This window comes from Tupaia chinensis, unplaced genomic scaffold (assembly GCF_000334495.1).
Source record: "Tupaia chinensis unplaced genomic scaffold, TupChi_1.0 Scaffold000355_1, whole genome shotgun sequence".
Lineage (NCBI taxonomy): Eukaryota > Metazoa > Chordata > Mammalia > Scandentia > Tupaiidae > Tupaia > Tupaia belangeri.
The window spans coordinates 4,238,614-4,255,557 of record NW_006159850.1 but is presented as its reverse complement, the minus strand read 5'-3'; the positions used below and the strand labels follow the sequence as shown (position 1 = coordinate 4,255,557).

General features: G+C 58.9%; 1 protein-coding gene across 1 annotated transcript in view; it reads left to right on the top strand.

Moving 5' to 3' along the window:
• The first annotated feature begins 5,063 nt into the window (after positions 1-5,063).
• Positions 5,064-16,944, top strand: part of WFDC1 (WAP four-disulfide core domain 1) — a 22,998-nt gene continuing 11,117 nt past the window's right edge. Inside the window, exons 1-2 of the mRNA XM_027773448.1 lie at positions 5,064-5,641; positions 16,768-16,934. Coding sequence (XP_027629249.1) covers positions 5,519-5,641; positions 16,768-16,934 — 290 coding nt within the window. The 5' untranslated portion in view covers positions 5,064-5,518. The remainder of the gene's footprint in view (positions 5,642-16,767; positions 16,935-16,944) is intronic.

Genomic DNA, 16,944 nt, shown 5'->3' with positions numbered 1-16,944 from the left:
AGGCGGCTGCCCCGCAGGCCCTGCCGCCCAGGAGAGCGGCTTCCCGTCGGGCCCTGCCACCAGGAGTGCCACTTCTCCCTGTGGGTGCACGGGTCCTGCCAAGTAGAGGCACCAGGAACGCTGTTTCTCGGAAGCCAGCTGGCCTGGGCCTCAGGAGCTGTTTGGGGAGCGCTGAGGTTTGCAGAAGCCCGGGAAGTCTCCCTGGAAAGGAAACGGGTCGAGCCCTAGGTGAGAGCAGGACCTTGAAGGTGGCAAAGGTGAGTCCACACATCAGGGACGGCCAGGGCCAGGGGAGGCGCGAGGGGGCACCGGAAGGACGTGGCCAGGCAGGATGGGAGGGGGCAGGACACGTTCATCAGGGCTCCTGGCCTGGCCGCTCGTGAGAAGCAGTGGCAGATCTAATGGAATCTAATAGGGTCGGGGTCTGACTTCGTGGGTCTGGGCTGGCTGCATGTGGGTGCCAGTAGCCCGTCCTGCACGGGGGGACGCTGCTGTATCCAGGTGCGAGCAGCTGGGCCTTGCCCATCCCCCGTGGTTGCAGGTCACCATGCTTGTCCCTAGAGGGCCAGTGGGAGGCGGGGGAGGGAGAGCGTCGCCATCGGATTTACTCTGGGGGTAAAAACAAGTGACCGTCACATTGTACTTTGGAGGGAGGTCCCAGCATGGACATAAACCAAGAAGAGCTCAGGGTCAGTGCCTTCACTTAGGGGTGGGGACAGAACGTGCCCGAGGCCTCCTACTGGCCCAAAGCATACCGTTTCCTACAGCAATCCCCAAGGGGACTTGGAGTATGGGCGGTCCAGGCTTCTGGGCCCGAGGCGGGGTCAGTCTTGGCAGTGTGGCCCCAGGGCGGTGGAGGAGGGCTGGCTTCTGCAGCCTGAGCTCTCAGCTGGAGCTCCCTAACTGGAAGGGTGGTCCACTGTGTGCTGGGGAAGAGGACAGGGAGGCCAGCGGCAGGGCTGGGGGGACCCGAGGTCAACCGCTGGTTTTCTAAGAATGGGGAGGACCAGCGAACATCTGTTCCTATTCACAGCCTGGAGACGGGCAGGGCAGCGATTGTGCAACCCAGAGCCTTTCCCACCCCACTTTGCAGGGGCGGGGCGCTGTGAATTAGGCCCCCGGGGCTGAGTGGCCACCGGGGCAGGCATGTCCCCATCATCTCGTTTAAATGTCCAGGCTTCCTGGCTGGGGGTGCTGTGGCTGGCCCGAGGTCATGCAGCACAGGGCTGACCAGCTGCCACCACAGGCGGAGCCTGGGCCCAGGGGACCAGAAGGGCCCAGGGAGGTGGTTTTCCAGCTAATTATTTCCTCCATGAGTGGGGGAGAAAGAAAAGTAGCACATCAGTGGGTCCTGAGCCACGGCCACAGCCTCAGCCAGCCGCGGGTCACGGGCACACGCACCACCTGTGCCCGGTGCTCCGGGGAGTCTCTGGGCGCGACCCAGGGCCGGCCTCTGCGGTCAGGCTCACAGAGCTTCACGTCTCCCTCTGCACCGCCGTCAAGCCTCACGGGAGCTATTTTCATGGCTCTTAAAATCACAGGCAGAGCACAGTCCAGCTTAGGCCATCTCTTTCTTCTCAAGGCTCTGAAGACCACTGCTGAGGCAGCACCCACAAAGGCCGAGCACGCGGAGGTGGCAGAAGACGGCTCTGTGCGGACGGAGGCCCCACCCAGGCCCAGCAGCCACCGCCAGCCTTTATGAGTTCCCCGTCCTCTGGGCCCCCTTCGGGGAACCCTCTGCTGGCGTCTCTGACCAAGTCAGACCGCGCCGCCTGCCCTCACCGCACCTTCATGCTCCCTGGATAGTGCTCAGTGGGTTTAAGCTCGAGCTCGGGAAGCGGGGGTTTGGGTTGGAATGCCAATCTTACCAGCTGTGTATTGTTGCCAAGGTCTTAATCTCACCGATTCTCATTTCTTGCCCGTAAAATGGGGCTGCTAAGAGCATCTGCCTATCAGAGTTCGGATCGATTAGATGAGCGAACTTCTCCAACCAGTCACTTGAGAATCTGAGACTCAGTTTCCTTCTCTGTAAGTGGGAATTTTACGGAGTACTAACCTAGCAGAGGTGGAGAGATTAGCGTGATTATTTTTAAAGCCCTTGGAGCAGCATCTGGCACCGAAAAGCGCCATCTAAGTGTTCATTAAAAACACCAATCAATATGTGACCCCTCCACTTGGCGGTAAGCCCCAGAGGGGCAGGGGCTGGGCCTCGTATCCCCAGGCCTAACACACAGTAGACACTCAGATGAGTGCGTGCATGAATGTAGTCTGCTCTTCCTCTGTCAGTGCACATCTCTCTGCTGGAAGTCACTCACACTTTAGTACGAAGTGTGAATCAATGCTACCTGTCCCTATGCCTGAGAAGATCACTATGGGAGAAAACTTCCTGGCAGGAAAGTTTCATCATGGGAAGAAGGGCGAGGTGCCACCCTAGACCCTGTACCTGTGACTTTGTCCTCTGCCTCCTGAGAGTGAGGCCCATAACCACTTGTGCCTTTTGTATTTTAAAGGCGACACTGTCCTCATTTTTTTTGAGGGAGGGGAACCTTGGGCAGGCCTCAGCTGTGGGCCCCAGCAGGCCCCTCAGAATAGAGGAGACGAAAGGCCAGCCATCCTCCAGGCTTTCCCAGAGGAGACCTCTCCTCCGGGTCACAGGAAGTTGCACTAATGAGTTGGTGACTCCCAGGAGGCCAGGCCCCTCAGCTGGGATCAAGTTCAGGTTTGCAGAACTCAGATGAACTGGAAGGGCCTCAGACAGTGGGAACACAAAGTTCTGAGGCTTGCAGGAACCCAGGGAGGGGTGCCGTCCCGGAATTGTGACAGGACCCAGACCCTGGCTGGCTAGTCCGGCCCCGCTAGGAGCGTCCCGCAGGGCTGTCAGGCCCTGATGCCGCCTCACGGCTGATCAAAGGAAAGCTCCTGCCTTGCTGGGCCCACGTGCTCTGCCGCGCGCGCTGGGAGCCGTTTTCTCCCCGCGCGTGCTCTGCATTCCCCGGACACAGTTGTCCTGCCTTAGGGTTTCGGAGGGTCATTTTATGAGTTTACATTTGCAAGAAGCTGCCTGAGGGGTCTCGGCTCAGCGCCCTGGGTTCCGACGTCTGAATACTGCTGCAGAGCTGGCCTTTCACGGGGAACCCTGAGCACCCCGCTGCGGGCACCCGGCTCTGGTGATGCAGAAAAGCTCTCTCTCCCTTGCGTGCGCGCGCTGTAATTTCAAAAAGAAAGAAGGCAGTCTACATTGGGTATTTCTGTGTATTAATACCTTCATTCTTTCCTTGGTCTTCCAAATTCTCTGCTAATAAGCATGAGTCATTTGTTATCCAGAGAAGAAAACCGAATACACGAACGTTTTGAAGCCCTGACTCGGAGACCGGATACAGTGCTGGGTGGGAGAGAAGCAAACGGTCTCTGAAAGGGGTCGAGTGCGAGGGAGGGAGTTTGGGAGCCTCGGTCCGCGCTCCTCAGCACTGAATAGAAATGTGCAGCCCACACGCGGAAGTGTGCAGTTCAAGCCCTGTCAAATAGTCCAAAGAAACAGGTACAATTAGTTCACTAATAAACTTTCTTTAATCTAGGACAGCCTGAAAGCCGCTCAGTCACTAAGCAAATTCCTAACGGGGTAGTTACATTCTTTCCACCCCCTGAGACCGAAACTGGCATGCACGTACAATGTCTGACAGGTGCAGCTGCCCAGGAGAGCCGGCGCCGGGTCCCGAGCCCCGAGCAATAGGCCTCCGGAGAGAGCCTGAGCCGGGGAGGTTACCCTGAAGGACAGAGGGAGAAGGGCTGAGGCCAGGGGGTGGCCACTGCCCAGGGCACTAACACAGCAAGATGACTGCAGCCATCTTTCTGGCAGGCTGCAGGGTGGGCTCCAGCTCTGTACCCCGTTTTACAGAGGAGGAGCCTGGGGGATGCGAGTGGGACACCTAGGGCACAGATGTGCGGGGACACTGGGTCTCAGGCTCCGTCAAGTGCATTTACACGACTCTGAAGGCTCCTAAAATTCGCTTTTGCTCCAGAGCCGACGACATGGGACAAGCGTCCTGACCTCTGTGTGTGGCGGCTGGCCGTAGGAGAGCCTGCTTCTGGGCTGGGCCGAGACCTGCACACTCGTGTAGAAGGTGCCCACGGGCCGGCTGCACTTCAAGCTGCCCGCCATCACCGAGAGGCACCGAGAGAGCCTGCGGCGCCCACCCAGGGCATCGCGAGGGCTGCCCCGGGCGGCAGGTAGGAGGAGAAGGTCCCCAGAGGTGGAAAAACCAACCTTTTTTTCCCTAGGATTTTTGCCACAGGACGCACGTGCTTGACAGAGAGGCAGAGAGGGAAAGTGAGAAAGCCCCTCCAGGGGTGACGGCGCGGCAAGCCCTTCCCCTCTGCTATCCTCCAGCTACAGTCGTGTGGAGCCCAGCGCCTTAACCACCAAACCACCTACTAGGCCTGGGACCGACTTCACTACACACTCAATCCACACAGCACTGGGCCCCTGCCTGCAGCCATGCCGCCCAGCTCGGGAGGGTGCTCTCTCAGGCCTCCTGTGGGGCAGAGCCACTGAGCAGCATGCGGGGAGGTTCCCACATCTCACTGCCCCCGCGAGGTGAGCAGGGACCCGGCCCAGGCATGTGGGGTCTGAGCTGGGGTGTCTGCTTCCCTGGAGCCGTGTGCGGTGGGCAGATGGGCCTTGTGCGGTGGCCGGAGAGGTCTCTAGCTGTTTCTTCATCTGCATGATGGTATGAAAACAGCACCGGTCCTGGGGTGCTGAGGACATGCAACAGGGCATAGAGTTTGTGAAATGTGTGTAAGACACACATATGCACACGTGTGTGCACGCACACGAGCCGGCTTTCACAGCCCCCTTACGATGTATGTGAAACACTTCTCGGGCACAACTTCATATCCGTCTCACCAGAAACACGTCGTCATGGCAGGAACAACCTCCAGATCCGCCCACAGCAGAGGAGGCAGCCAGGGTGCAGGGTCTGCCTCCCCCTGGGGGCCACACACACTGGGCCAGTCTTGCCCAGCACCGCCTTCCAAGGCAGCTTTTCTGGGCAGGCGGTTCTTGCCCGCCCAGCTCAGCATTTGGCCAAGGCAGCGGTCGGCCCCCTCCCCTCCCTCAGGCTGCTCCCATAGGCCCGTCCCACTGGCCCCCAGCCCCCAGCCTGCACACCTCCCGGGGAGGGGACCGCCCCAGCCTGCAAGGAAGTGCTCATTATGGACAGAGGAGAGTGACGGCCACTCCCACCACGTCTCCAAGCAAGCCTGGTGACCCCTGTCCTGCGGCCGCCTGTCCTAGCAGCCTGGGCTGCAGATGCCCCGGTAGGCGTCTCTGCAGCCAGATGTTCTAAGGCTGAGAACGACCGCCGGCACTTCCGCGGAGGGCACGTGCGGGTGCGACGCGTGATCCAAGGGACCACTGAGTGGGACGAAGGCCACAGACGGGCCCCCCAGTGAGGGGTCCCTGTCCTCGGCATCTGGAACACGGCCGCTCGGGGAGGAAGTGCCCTCTGCCGGCTGCAGGATGGATGGCTGCAGAGGGGAGGGCGTCTGGACGCTGTGCTTCCTGCTACTGCTCCTGGAAGCCGGTTCTGCCACGGATACCTGGGAGCGGGCATTGCACGTGAGTCTGGCCGAGAAAGCCCGTGTAAGTGCCCGGGGAGGGGCGGCTGGGCGGGCCCTGAGGATGGGAGGCAGCTGGGAGGTAGGTGGTCTGCAGGCCCCACATGCGCCCGGAAGTGCTCCCCCAGACGTGGCAGGGCAGGGTCCTCTTGACCTGAGTGTCTCAGAGCCGCCTGCTCGGCAGAGGGGCCCCACTGCCCCCGGAAAGCTCCTCTCCCGTGGGCAGCCGGGACCCCCACGACTGCGCAGAGCCGTCCTGGCCTTGTCCTGCTCTCTTCTGGAAGCAGCACCTGATTCAAGAGCGCGAACTGAAATGGCGTTAGCCTCCGCCACCGGGGACCAAATGCGTGTGGCCTGAGTGAGGCATCCGTGCGGGGACTTCACTCCGTAAACATTTTGCAGAAGCTCTGAGGAAGGCACTATGTGGGGTCCCCCAGGTGGTGCAGTCAAGTGGGGGAAGCCCAGAACAGCCTGGTTCGAATCCAGGCTCCACTACTCACCAGCTGTGTGACATCAGGCCAGTTGTTTGACATCTCTGAGCATCAGCGAGCCCATCTCCAAGAGAGAGAGCGACACGTCCTTTCCAACAGATGCATCTGGGTGGCCACTGTTCACCAGGCACGTCCTGGGCTTGGGGATACAGATGTCCCGCCCTGCTGTGAGCTGTGCTGCAGAGGCCAGGGATAAAGGGACATGTTTAGTGTGCTTTGTTTTCCAGGGCAGAGGAGAGGTGGAGCAGGGAGTGGCAGGGGAGGGGGGGAGCACGGGAGCCCAGGCGAGTGAGCTAGGAGCATGTCTGCACAGAGGGGTCGAGAGGCGAACCCGGCAGCCTCAGTGGGTGTGGAGGCGAACTGACTTGTGTGCGAGGTGCTTCGCAGCACATCGTGGGGGGCGGGATCGTGGCAGCTTTTGATCAAACAGCCTCAGCTGCTCGGAGCTTGCCTCCTGGGTTGAATGCAGGTTCTTCGAGGTGGGGCCGTGCTGTCCCATGGGGCGCAGTGCTGCCGCAGCCTTGCCAGGGCCCTGCCGTTACATCAGCACCCTCTGCGTCCTTGGGGGTGAATGCTGAACAAATGCGCTGGGACCACATGGGAGTGGATGTGCGGGGAGGGGCTTCCATGGCTGGAGACATTTGACTCAGGGCTTTGAAGGATGAATAGGAGTTTGCCAGATGAAGAAGGGGATGATGGGACCAGCAGTTAGCATAATGGCCATGTCGCTGGACTCCCACGTGGCCGACCGCGGGTCGCATCCCGGACCCGGTGGCTTAAAACTCACGCCAGGCGCGTGTGCGTGCGTGCCCAGGATCCCACGAGGAGAATGGAGGAGAAGGGAGTGCGGCATGGCCATCCTCCCTGGGGGGTGATTTCTCCCTTTCTGTCTCTCTGGCTGGCGAGCGCACACGCCCTATTGCAAAAACCTCTTAAAAAAAAAAAAAAGAAGGGGATGATGGGACCAGCAGTTAGCATAATGGCCATGTCGCTGGACTCCCACGTGGCCGACCGCGGGTCGCATCCCGGACCCGGTGGCTTAAAACTCACGCCAGGCGCGTGTGCGTGCGTGCCCAGGATCCCACGAGGAGAATGGAGGAGAAGGGAGTGCGGCATGGCCATCCTCCCTGGGGGGTGATTTCTCCCTTTCTGTCTCTCTGGCTGGCGAGCGCACACGCCCTATTGCAAAAACCTCTTAAAAAAAAAAAAAAGAAGGGGATGATGGGACCAGCAGTTAGCATAATGGCCATGTCGCTGGACTCCCACGTGGCCGACCGCGGGTCGCATCCCGGACCCGGTGGCTTAAAACTCACGCCAGGCGCGTGTGCGTGCGTGCCCAGGATCCCACGAGGAGAATGGAGGAGAAGGGAGTGCGGCATGGCCATCCTCCCTGGGGGGTGATTTCTCCCTTTCTGTCTCTCTGGCTGGCGAGCGCACACGCCCTATTGCAAAAACCTCTTAAAAAAAAAAAAAAGAAGGGGATGATGGGACCAGCAGTTAGCATAATGGCCATGTCGCTGGACTCCCACGTGGCCGACCGCGGGTCGCATCCCGGACCCGGTGGCTTAAAACTCACGCCAGGCGCGTGTGCGTGCGTGCCCAGGATCCCACGAGGAGAATGGAGGAGAAGGGAGTGCGGCATGGCCATCCTCCCTGGGGGGTGATTTCTCCCTTTCTGTCTCTCTGGCTGGCGAGCGCACACGCCCTATTGCAAAAACCTCTTAAAAAAAAAAAAAAAAAATGAAGGGGATGATGATTAATGACCCCCTCCCCCAGGCGTGGTGGGTGTATAAAACCACACTGAGGCTGATCTGGGCCTCCAGAACTCACACCCCAGCCTCAGTCGCTGCTAATGGAAAGGAATACGGAGAGGGAAGTGACCCGGGTGTTTTATGGGGCAGCCCAGACGAGATGCTATGGTCGCCCAGGGTGGCCATGTCCCGAATGTCACAGTAGTGGATGCCATGACAGCCCCATGAGGGAGGATATGCATGGGGTGGGAGGTCTGTAGAAACAGGCCTGGGTGGGCTTCAGGAGCCCCTTCAGGTCCCGCGCCGCTGGGCAGGAGGTGAGCGCTTTGAGCTTGGTCTTTACTGAATTTAAACTTCCCCAGTTGTCAGCAGGCGTCAGCTTCCTCCCGGCTCCCAGACACGGGGAGGTTTGTGCCAACACAACCAGCCCCGGGTAAGAAAGCTGTGGCCTTGCAGCTCAAAGGACAGGGTGGGGGGGCAGGGCCCCAGGCCAGGGAAGTCCTTACAGGGACGCATCTGATGAGCTGTGCACCCCTGGGCCGCTCTCTGCCCTCTCTGGGCTCTGGCCATCACCTGGGAAGTGATTCTCATTTCCGCACCCGTCAGCAGGGGGCTTTGGGATCTACAAAGCAGGTCTGTGCACGCTCCTGGGCAAGGCTTTCCCATGTGGCCCCCACTCCAACCCCAGGAGAGTCCGACTTCAGCCTCCACCCTGGACCCTGGAAGGCTGTGAGCTGGCCAGGGGACAAGAGGCGAGGTGCCCAGTACTGTGTTTGAGTCGCTCGCACCCTCCCCAGGGAGCCGATTTTGTTGAACTTAGTACAAGGCAGAACCGTGCAAAGCCTTTCTATAAGACAGGAAGTGCTCCCTAACGGCAAGGCGTCACTTCCAGCTGTTTCTACGGTTCTCCTTTCTCACACTCTAGGTCAGTCGCGTCCATCGTATCTGTGTGGCAGCGTCCCTTCCAGCTCCTCACTCGGGGGCCTCCCCGAGATCAGCCACGTGGGAGGATGTGCACTTGGGAACCCGCCAGGGCTGCATGTGGACGGCTGCTGCATACCCGACGTCCCACCCCGGCTCCTCCCTCTCGCCTTGCCGAAGCCTGTCCTTGGGCAGAGGGCTTGTTTAGGGCACTGGTCTCTTGGTCCATGTGGGGCTGGTTGGTTTCCTGAGCGCTGTTTCGTTTCCTGTCCGAGCACACAGGGACAGCCCAAGACTTGCCTCCAATTCCCAAGGAGGCCCTGGGGCAGGCTCCTGATGAGAGGGCCTCGCTCTGCGACCTTCAGCCTTCGTAAATTCCTTCTCTGCCCTGAGCCTCAGTTGCTCACCTGCTGCGTGGGCCATGACGGTGCCTGCCCTGCAGGTTCAGAGTAGACCCCGGGCCATTAGCGCCCTCCTGGCACAGAGCCCCAGCCTCCGCGTGCATGGGGGCTGCGCACATCACACAGGGACTGGGCAGAATGTTCATAATAGCCCAGGCATCTCCCCGGGAAGCTCTCGGTCTGTCCTCTGGAGCAGGGTCTGGCTTTTCTGCCCTGGCGCAGGGTGAGCTCGAGAACAACTGCTTTGCCGAGACTTACTAGGCTTCAGGCCAGGAGCTCGCTGTGCTCAGCTCTGGGGACCCTCTAGGCAAACCTGGCAGCAAGGGCCCATGGCAGCCTGGACCGAGCCCCCTCAGACCCTGATGTTGCTGTGCTGTGGGTCTTTTTTTGCTCCCTAAGTCAGGCACAGCCACCACCCATCCGAGACAGCCAGAGACGGCTGCTCAGTTTGCACCCAGCCTGGGGGTGCCTGTCCAGCCAGTGCTAGCACGGGGTTGCACAGCCACAGGCAAGGGGGCCCTCTGTGATGCACCTTGCGGTTGGGGTGCCCCTCGCACCTCCTCTGCCTGGAGGTGTCCCTTTGGTGGTGAGCACCACAGAGCCAGTGGCCACCATACAACTCACTTGCAAGTTCCCCCACCCCTGTTATTTCTGTGAGTGCCAGAGCCAGAGTGGAGAGGCAGACGGCCTGGACTCGCCCGCTGTCACCCTCCCCTTGGCACTGGGAGCACCCGTACTTGCAGCCTGAAGCTTCCTCCAGGGGAAGGAAGGAAGGGGCCAGGCCAGGGCGCTGAGACGTCACCCTTCTGGGAGCGAATGGGCTGGACGGTGTGGTCGGCTTCCTCCCTGGTGGGCCCGGGGAAGACGGTTCATTTCTCAGAGCTCCTGTGGGGTGTGAGGGGCTGTCAGTTGCCCAGAGGTCACCTGCTCATCAGCAACCCCAGAACCAGCCCCCTCATAGCCATTGCGCTAACTGCTGGTCCCAACAATAATCATTTTAAAAAGCAGCAGGAGGCTGAGAACCCTTGCAATTCTGTGAGGGCCCATGGGGTTCCGAGAGCTGGGGAGAGCTGGGGGAGAGGTGATGTCCCCTCTGTGTCCCCGACACCCATCGTGGGACCGTGGCAGGGGCCTGCTCGCTGCACCGACTCCTGGCCACACACCACCTCAGCTCACACACCGTGCCTGCCTCCTCTGAGACATTCTGCTCAGAGTCCCTTCCACGTTTTTACCACCCTGGACCTCCGCTCGCCAGCACTTAGCCCCGTTACTATTATCGGCATGCTTTGTCTTCGCCGTGGCTCTGTGCAGCTTTTCACCAGCTACTTTTGCAGATGTCAGAAGAAAGGCAACCTGTAGCTTTCTCTGCGGTGCAGTGTCGGTCCCTAGTCCTGCAACTGGGCCGTGCGACGCAGGGCAGTGCCTTTGGGTTCAAGTCGGCACTCCCTGCAGCAGCCTGGCCTTGTGCATGCACTGCGAAGGAGTGGGTAGATGATGTCGAAACCTTCTGGAACAAAATGGAAGGGATGGAAAGCTCTAGAAGACTGTTAGGGCACGATGGGCGACCACGGTGGCTGTAGGGTTGGTGGCGTTTGTGCTCTTGTGGATTTCAGTTTTCAGTCCCCTCTGAGGGGCTCCGCTAGCCTCGTACCCAGTCCTGCTTCCAGAGCCCAGGCTGAGGCCCCGGGGTGTCAGGAAATAGCGTCTGTCGGCTCGCACTGACCTCCAAGCCCTCCGGTCCAGGCAGACATATTTTTAGATCTTTGACGTCCACATTCCAGACGAGCAAGTAGTGTTTAGAAGAAAATTGGCTTTCTCTCTCCACTGAGCGGACCCGTCCTCGGGTGCGGTTTATCGTCCGCCTGCCCACTAAGTCGCTGGAACTTTCCAGAGAAGGGTGGAGCCCTTGCACGGGGAATGCAGGGGCGGCGGGTACGGGGGGAGGGACGGGCTGTGCAGATCAGACTCTTTTCCCCTAAATGGAAATGGCTTACCCATTTTTTTTTCTGATTATTAAAATAATGATGTTGACTGCGAAGAAATCTAAGGCAACGGAGAAAGTTTGAAGTAAGTAAAACTGACCCAAAGTCTTCAGAGACGTGAGCGCCTTTGGCGTGGGGCGTGCGTGTCTGGGCCTTTCGTGAAGCAGACGCAGTACTTATTTTTGTACTAGAGGGATTTTATTTGCATTGCTAATTTTTTACTGTGGACACGAGATTCGCAGGCCATGCATCAGAGCAGAGCAGCTCTGTGGCAGTCGGTTTGTGGCGCTGTGCCCCGCCGCCTGTCTTTCCCAAATGCTCCCATCGCCCCGAAAGGAAGCCCCGCGCCCAGTATGCAGCTGCCGCGCCCCCCGGGCCTGCAGCCAGCAGCATGCTTTCTGCCTCCCGGGTTTGCCTGCCCTGGGCCTGTCACACGGACGGAATCCGAGCACACGCGGTCACGTGTGTCTGGCTGTCGGAGCGTTAGGAGCCTTGGTTTTCTCTCACTACTGCAGGCCTGCAGCTGATAAGGTGGATCTGAGCCCTCTCGTCCGAGGCCCGCATGGTGTTCCGATTTCGGACGTGCCTTTATTTATTTATCTGCCTCCTTTGGTTGGAGTGCCAGGTTGTGTGTCTTCATTGACTTTGACGTGCAGAAGGGGGCTTCCCCCTGGAGGATCTCAGAGCTGCCAATTCCACAACCCGCCTCCCAAGGACCGCAGCTGCAGAACTGCTTCACCCGTCTACAGAGGCTTCCGAAGGAAGTGATGGCCCCAGGGTGAAAAATCAGCTGCAGGCGAATCGGAAAGGGACTCCTTTGTGTTGGAGTCAGGCAGGCGGATCTCGAAGCCCTGGTCTGAGTGGCACCCATGAGCTGGGTTCGGAGCGGTTTGGGAGGGACATACTAGACACTGTGGCAGCAGGTGGAATCAAGGGCCACTCAGTCTTGTGATGGCGTGGTCAGTCTGGGGTGAGCTGCCGCTATGACTTTTGTACCACTCCAAAATTAGAATAACCAGACGCATCTGACATGTAACCCCTACCATGAGGGGAACACGTGTGCAAGCCCCTCCTGAGGACAAGCCTGAACAAAGCCTGACCAAGATTAAAAACCCTTTGCCTCAGTTCCTCTTCAGGAGAGCATCTTCCAGGACCCCTCCCTGGCTGGGAGCTGTTCTCCTTCAATAAACTCCAAGTTGCTACCCCCTCTCTATGGCCGCATCTCTTAATCTTCACGAGTCCCATCCGAGAACCAGCCTTGCTCTCCCTCTCTCGGGGTGGGGGTGGGGGGGGTCTCTGCCAAGGCCCAGAGGTGGGACCAGGCTTTGGTATTCTCAGGACACAGAGAGGCTGGGACAGCTGGAGAGAACGAGCCGTGGGAGGGAGGCCAGGGACTTGGGGTAGGGGAGTGGCTGGAAGCGCCTTTAACGCAGGGGCCGGGAGGAAATCAGGGTGATCTCTTTACTCCCCTGAGCCGAAGCTCCAGGGAGCCTGCTTTGTTTAGACCCCTTCCTGGCCACCACCTGCGTGACATGGAACATTTTCCCAAACATTTAATCCCTTAATCTGGCCCCTCAGCGCAGTCAGCTCTTTATCACGCAGGACCGTCTGCTGTTCCGGCCAAGCAGTAAATAACTCCGGAGATCTGACTTCTAAGGCGTTTATCTCTTTTGTCCTCTCCCAATTTGGAGAAAGGACATTCACGTTTCCCTCGGAGAACAGGGGCATCTACACTTGATCTCTCCGCACACCCGCTCTCTGGGGCTGCCACTGGGAAGGTGCGGACGCGGGATGCCCAGGCCGAGGTGGGGAAGAACGTTTGTTTCTGATCTCCAGATTCTGTTAAATTTCACAAATGAGGCTTCTGCAGAAACAGGCTGAGCAGAAAGCTAGAGGCTGCATCTAAGACTCAGAGCAGTATTAATCACCCCCGGGAGGAGCCTGGGGCAACTGTCATGTTCGGTCAGGATTAAACACAGCGAGGCCCCAACCAGGGCCCAGTTCAGTTAATTCTGTGGAAAATGAACTAAGAGCCAGTGGCACGTGACTGCCCTGCCTGCTGCTTGGGACTACGGGCAAGGGCACAGTACTTAAGGGACAGCGAGGAAGGCGTGCAGAGAGCGGCTGGAATGGAAGACCCGCGTCGTCTCTGGGGACAACCACCATCCCCTTAAACCTTCCTCTACCAGCGGTTGGCTTACTGTTCATTTTCACTTTTCATGAATTTGATGACCAGTAAGGGCGAGGGGGAGGGGGGGACGGGGGGGGGGAAGGAGCCGTGGGAGGGAGGCCAGGGACTTGGGGTAGGGGAGTGGCTGGAAGCGCCTTTAACGCAGGGGCCGGGAGGAAATCAGGGTGATCTCTTTACTCCCCTGAGCCGAAGCTCCAGGGAGCCTGCTTTGTTTAGACCCCTTCCTGGCCACCACCTGCGTGACATGGAACATTTTCCCAAACATTTAATCCCTTAATCTGGCCCCTCAGCGCAGTCAGCTCTTTATCACGCAGGACCGTCTGCTGTTCCGGCCAAGCAGTAAATAACTCCGGAGATCTGACTTCTAAGGCGTTTATCTCTTTTGTCCTCTCCCAATTTGGAGAAAGGACATTCACGTTTCCCTCGGAGAACAGGGGCATCTACACTTGATCTCTCCGCACACCCGCTCTCTGGGGCTGCCACTGGGAAGGTGCGGACGCGGGATGCCCAGGCCGAGGTGGGGAAGAACGTTTGTTTCTGATCTCCAGATTCTGTTAAATTTCACAAATGAGGCTTCTGCAGAAACAGGCTGAGCAGAAAGCTAGAGGCTGCATCTAAGACTCAGAGCAGTATTAATCACCCCCGGGAGGAGCCTGGGGCAACTGTCATGTTCGGTCAGGATTAAACACAGCGAGGCCCCAACCAGGGCCCAGTTCAGTTAATTCTGTGGAAAATGAACTAAGAGCCAGTGGCACGTGACTGCCCTGCCTGCTGCTTGGGACTACGGGCAAGGGCACAGTACTTAAGGGACAGCGAGGAAGGCGTGCAGAGAGCGGCTGGAATGGAAGACCCGCGTCGTCTCTGGGGACAACCACCATCCCCTTAAACCTTCCTCTACCAGCGGTTGGCTTACTGTTCATTTTCACTTTTCATGAATTTGATGACCAGTAAGAGAACAGAGAGTCTTCAGGTGAAGCAGAGAGGGGGCCAGGATCCTGCCACCCCCGCTGGCCCTCGCTGCTTTCTGCCTACATTTGCCCTCAGCCTTATGCCCTAGGGTTCCCCAGGGAGCAGCTGGGAACCCCTAGTCTTTGCCTGCCACCAATGGGCAGAGGCCCAGTCAGGAGCAGCTGATCTGATGCCCCCTACAGGGCACCGGCCTCAGTGCATGGACTTTGCGGCCACGGCAGGAGGACCTGGAGGCATTCGGTCTCCCAGGCTTCCCTCAGTCATTACTGAGCTGTGCTGGGCCATGGGATGACACAGCCTTCGCTTCCAGCATGTGTGTTTGTGTGTGTGGGGGGGTGGGGACTGTCCCAGCTAGTCCAGAAAGTACCACCCTAGGGAAGGTACTTCAGCACAGGGCTGAAGGATGCTGAAGGAAGGGAGCGAAGAATCTTCCAGGCAGAGGAACAGCAGTTAGTGACACTGTGCTGGACACCATCCTGGGTGTAGACACCATTGTGGGTGTAGGCACCATCCTGGGTGTAGGCACCATCCTGGGTGTAGATCCCATCCTGGTGTAGGCACCATCCTGGTGTACACCCCATCCTGGTGTAGGCACCATCGTGGTGTAGGCACCATCATGGTGTAGGCACCATCCTGGTGTAGGCCCCATCCTGGGTGTAGACCCCATCCTGGGTGTAGACCCCATCCTGGTGTAGACCTCATCCTGGGTGTAGACCCCATCCTGGTGTAGACCCCATCCTGGTGTAGACCCCATCCTGTTGTAGACCCCATCCTGATGTAGACCTCATCCTGGTATACACCCAATCCTGGTGTAGGGACCATCATTGTGTAGGCACCTCTTGGTGTAGACCCCATCGTGGTGTAGATCCCATCCTGGTGTAGACCCCATCCTGGGTATAGGCCCCATCCTGGTGTAGACCCCATCCTGGTGTAGACTCCATCCTGGGTATAGGCCCCATCCTGGTGTAGGCCCCATCCTGGTGTAGGCACCATCGTGGTGTAGACCCCATCGTGGTGTAGACCCCATCGTGGTGTAGACCCCATCCTGGTGTAGATCCTAACCTGGTGTAGACCCCATCCTGGTGTAGGCACCATCGTGGGAGGAGACACCATCCTGGTGTAGATCCCATCCTGGTGGAGACCCCATCCTGGGTGTAGGCCCCATCCTGGTGTAGACCCCATCCTGGTGTAGGCCCCATCCTGGTGTAGGCACCATCGTGGGAGGAGACACCATCCTGGACAGGCCCCTGAGGGGGCGTCAGGTCACTGGAGCAGCTCCCGACCCAGTGCGTTCGTTACGATCGCGAACCCGCATCCTCTGTAGCTGAGAATTGTGCTTTACGCTCCCTGAGGAGAGCCCGCACGGGCACCGGCACACCCTGCGCGTCCAGCTGTGAATACTCAGGAAGCAGCCATACAGCCAGTACACATCAGGAAACAGCAGGCCAGCCCCGGAGACCCCGGGACCAGCCATCGCTGCCGGGGGTCTGCTCCCGGCTTCTCCCAGCGAGGCGCCAGCTCCGCCTGTGTGAACCAGACGGAAGTGGAGTCACTGCTCTGATCTGGCCTTTCCCCTGAGCAGGACGTCGGCGAAATGCAGCCACGCCTCGTGCATTTGTTCACTCGCTGCGTGATCTCAAATTCCCAGAGCTCCGTGAGCTCACAGGGGTGATGATACGTGTGTATGTGTGGCCACATGTATACATGTGCATATGCACATACATGCATGTACACTTACATGTATATTCGCATAAAAGGGCTCTTCAAAAAGATGTAAAATTACTGTATAAAAACTACGTATGGATTTCAAAATTGTTGCACTCCTACTTTAATTCCTTTTCCTCAGACTTTCTGAAGTCCCCTTGGAGATGTGTACGTGTGTGTGCGTGTGTGGGTGTGTGCTGCCCACCTCACAAGGCCCACACTAAACGTGCACACCACTCTCCAGCAAGCATAACAAGATTGACTTTTCCTTTTGCTGCTGGGCTTTATCATTTCAGTTTGGGCCATCGTGCATTGTCAGGGCCAGTAGGTGGCATGGTGGTTAAGGCACTGCACTCCAGTATAGTCGGCTGCAGTTCGAGTCCCAGACCGAGCAGCCTGAAACTCGCACTGAGCACGTGTGCATGTGTGCCCAAAGTCCCAGGAGAATGGAGAAGGGATCGTGGCGTGGCCATTACCCCGAGGCACGATTTCTCACTTCGCCTGTCTTTCTCTAGTGGGCACATGTGCCCTATAGCAAATTTTTCTAAAAAAGAAGAAAAGAGAAATGGGTTAGCTTTCACCCTCAGAGCAGCCCTCTGAGACCACGATCATTGCTCCCCTGTGATGGCCGCTCCCAGGGCACGGAACGCGGTCAGAGGGGCCCTGCGACCTGCCACGGTGCACAGCCTCTGGCCTCTCTGGGAGTCTCCCGGCGCTGCTGACACTTGTCTCTCCCCACAGGCCGAGGAGGTGGGCGTGCCCGGAGCCCCCCAGGAGCCCCTGGATGCCCACTGCCCGCCGCCCCCGCAGACGCTGCCCCCAGGCGCCTGCCAAGCAGCGCGCTGCCAGGCCGACTCCGAGTGTCCGCGACACGAACGCTGCTGCTACAATGGCTGGCGCCACACACGGCCTGGGGGG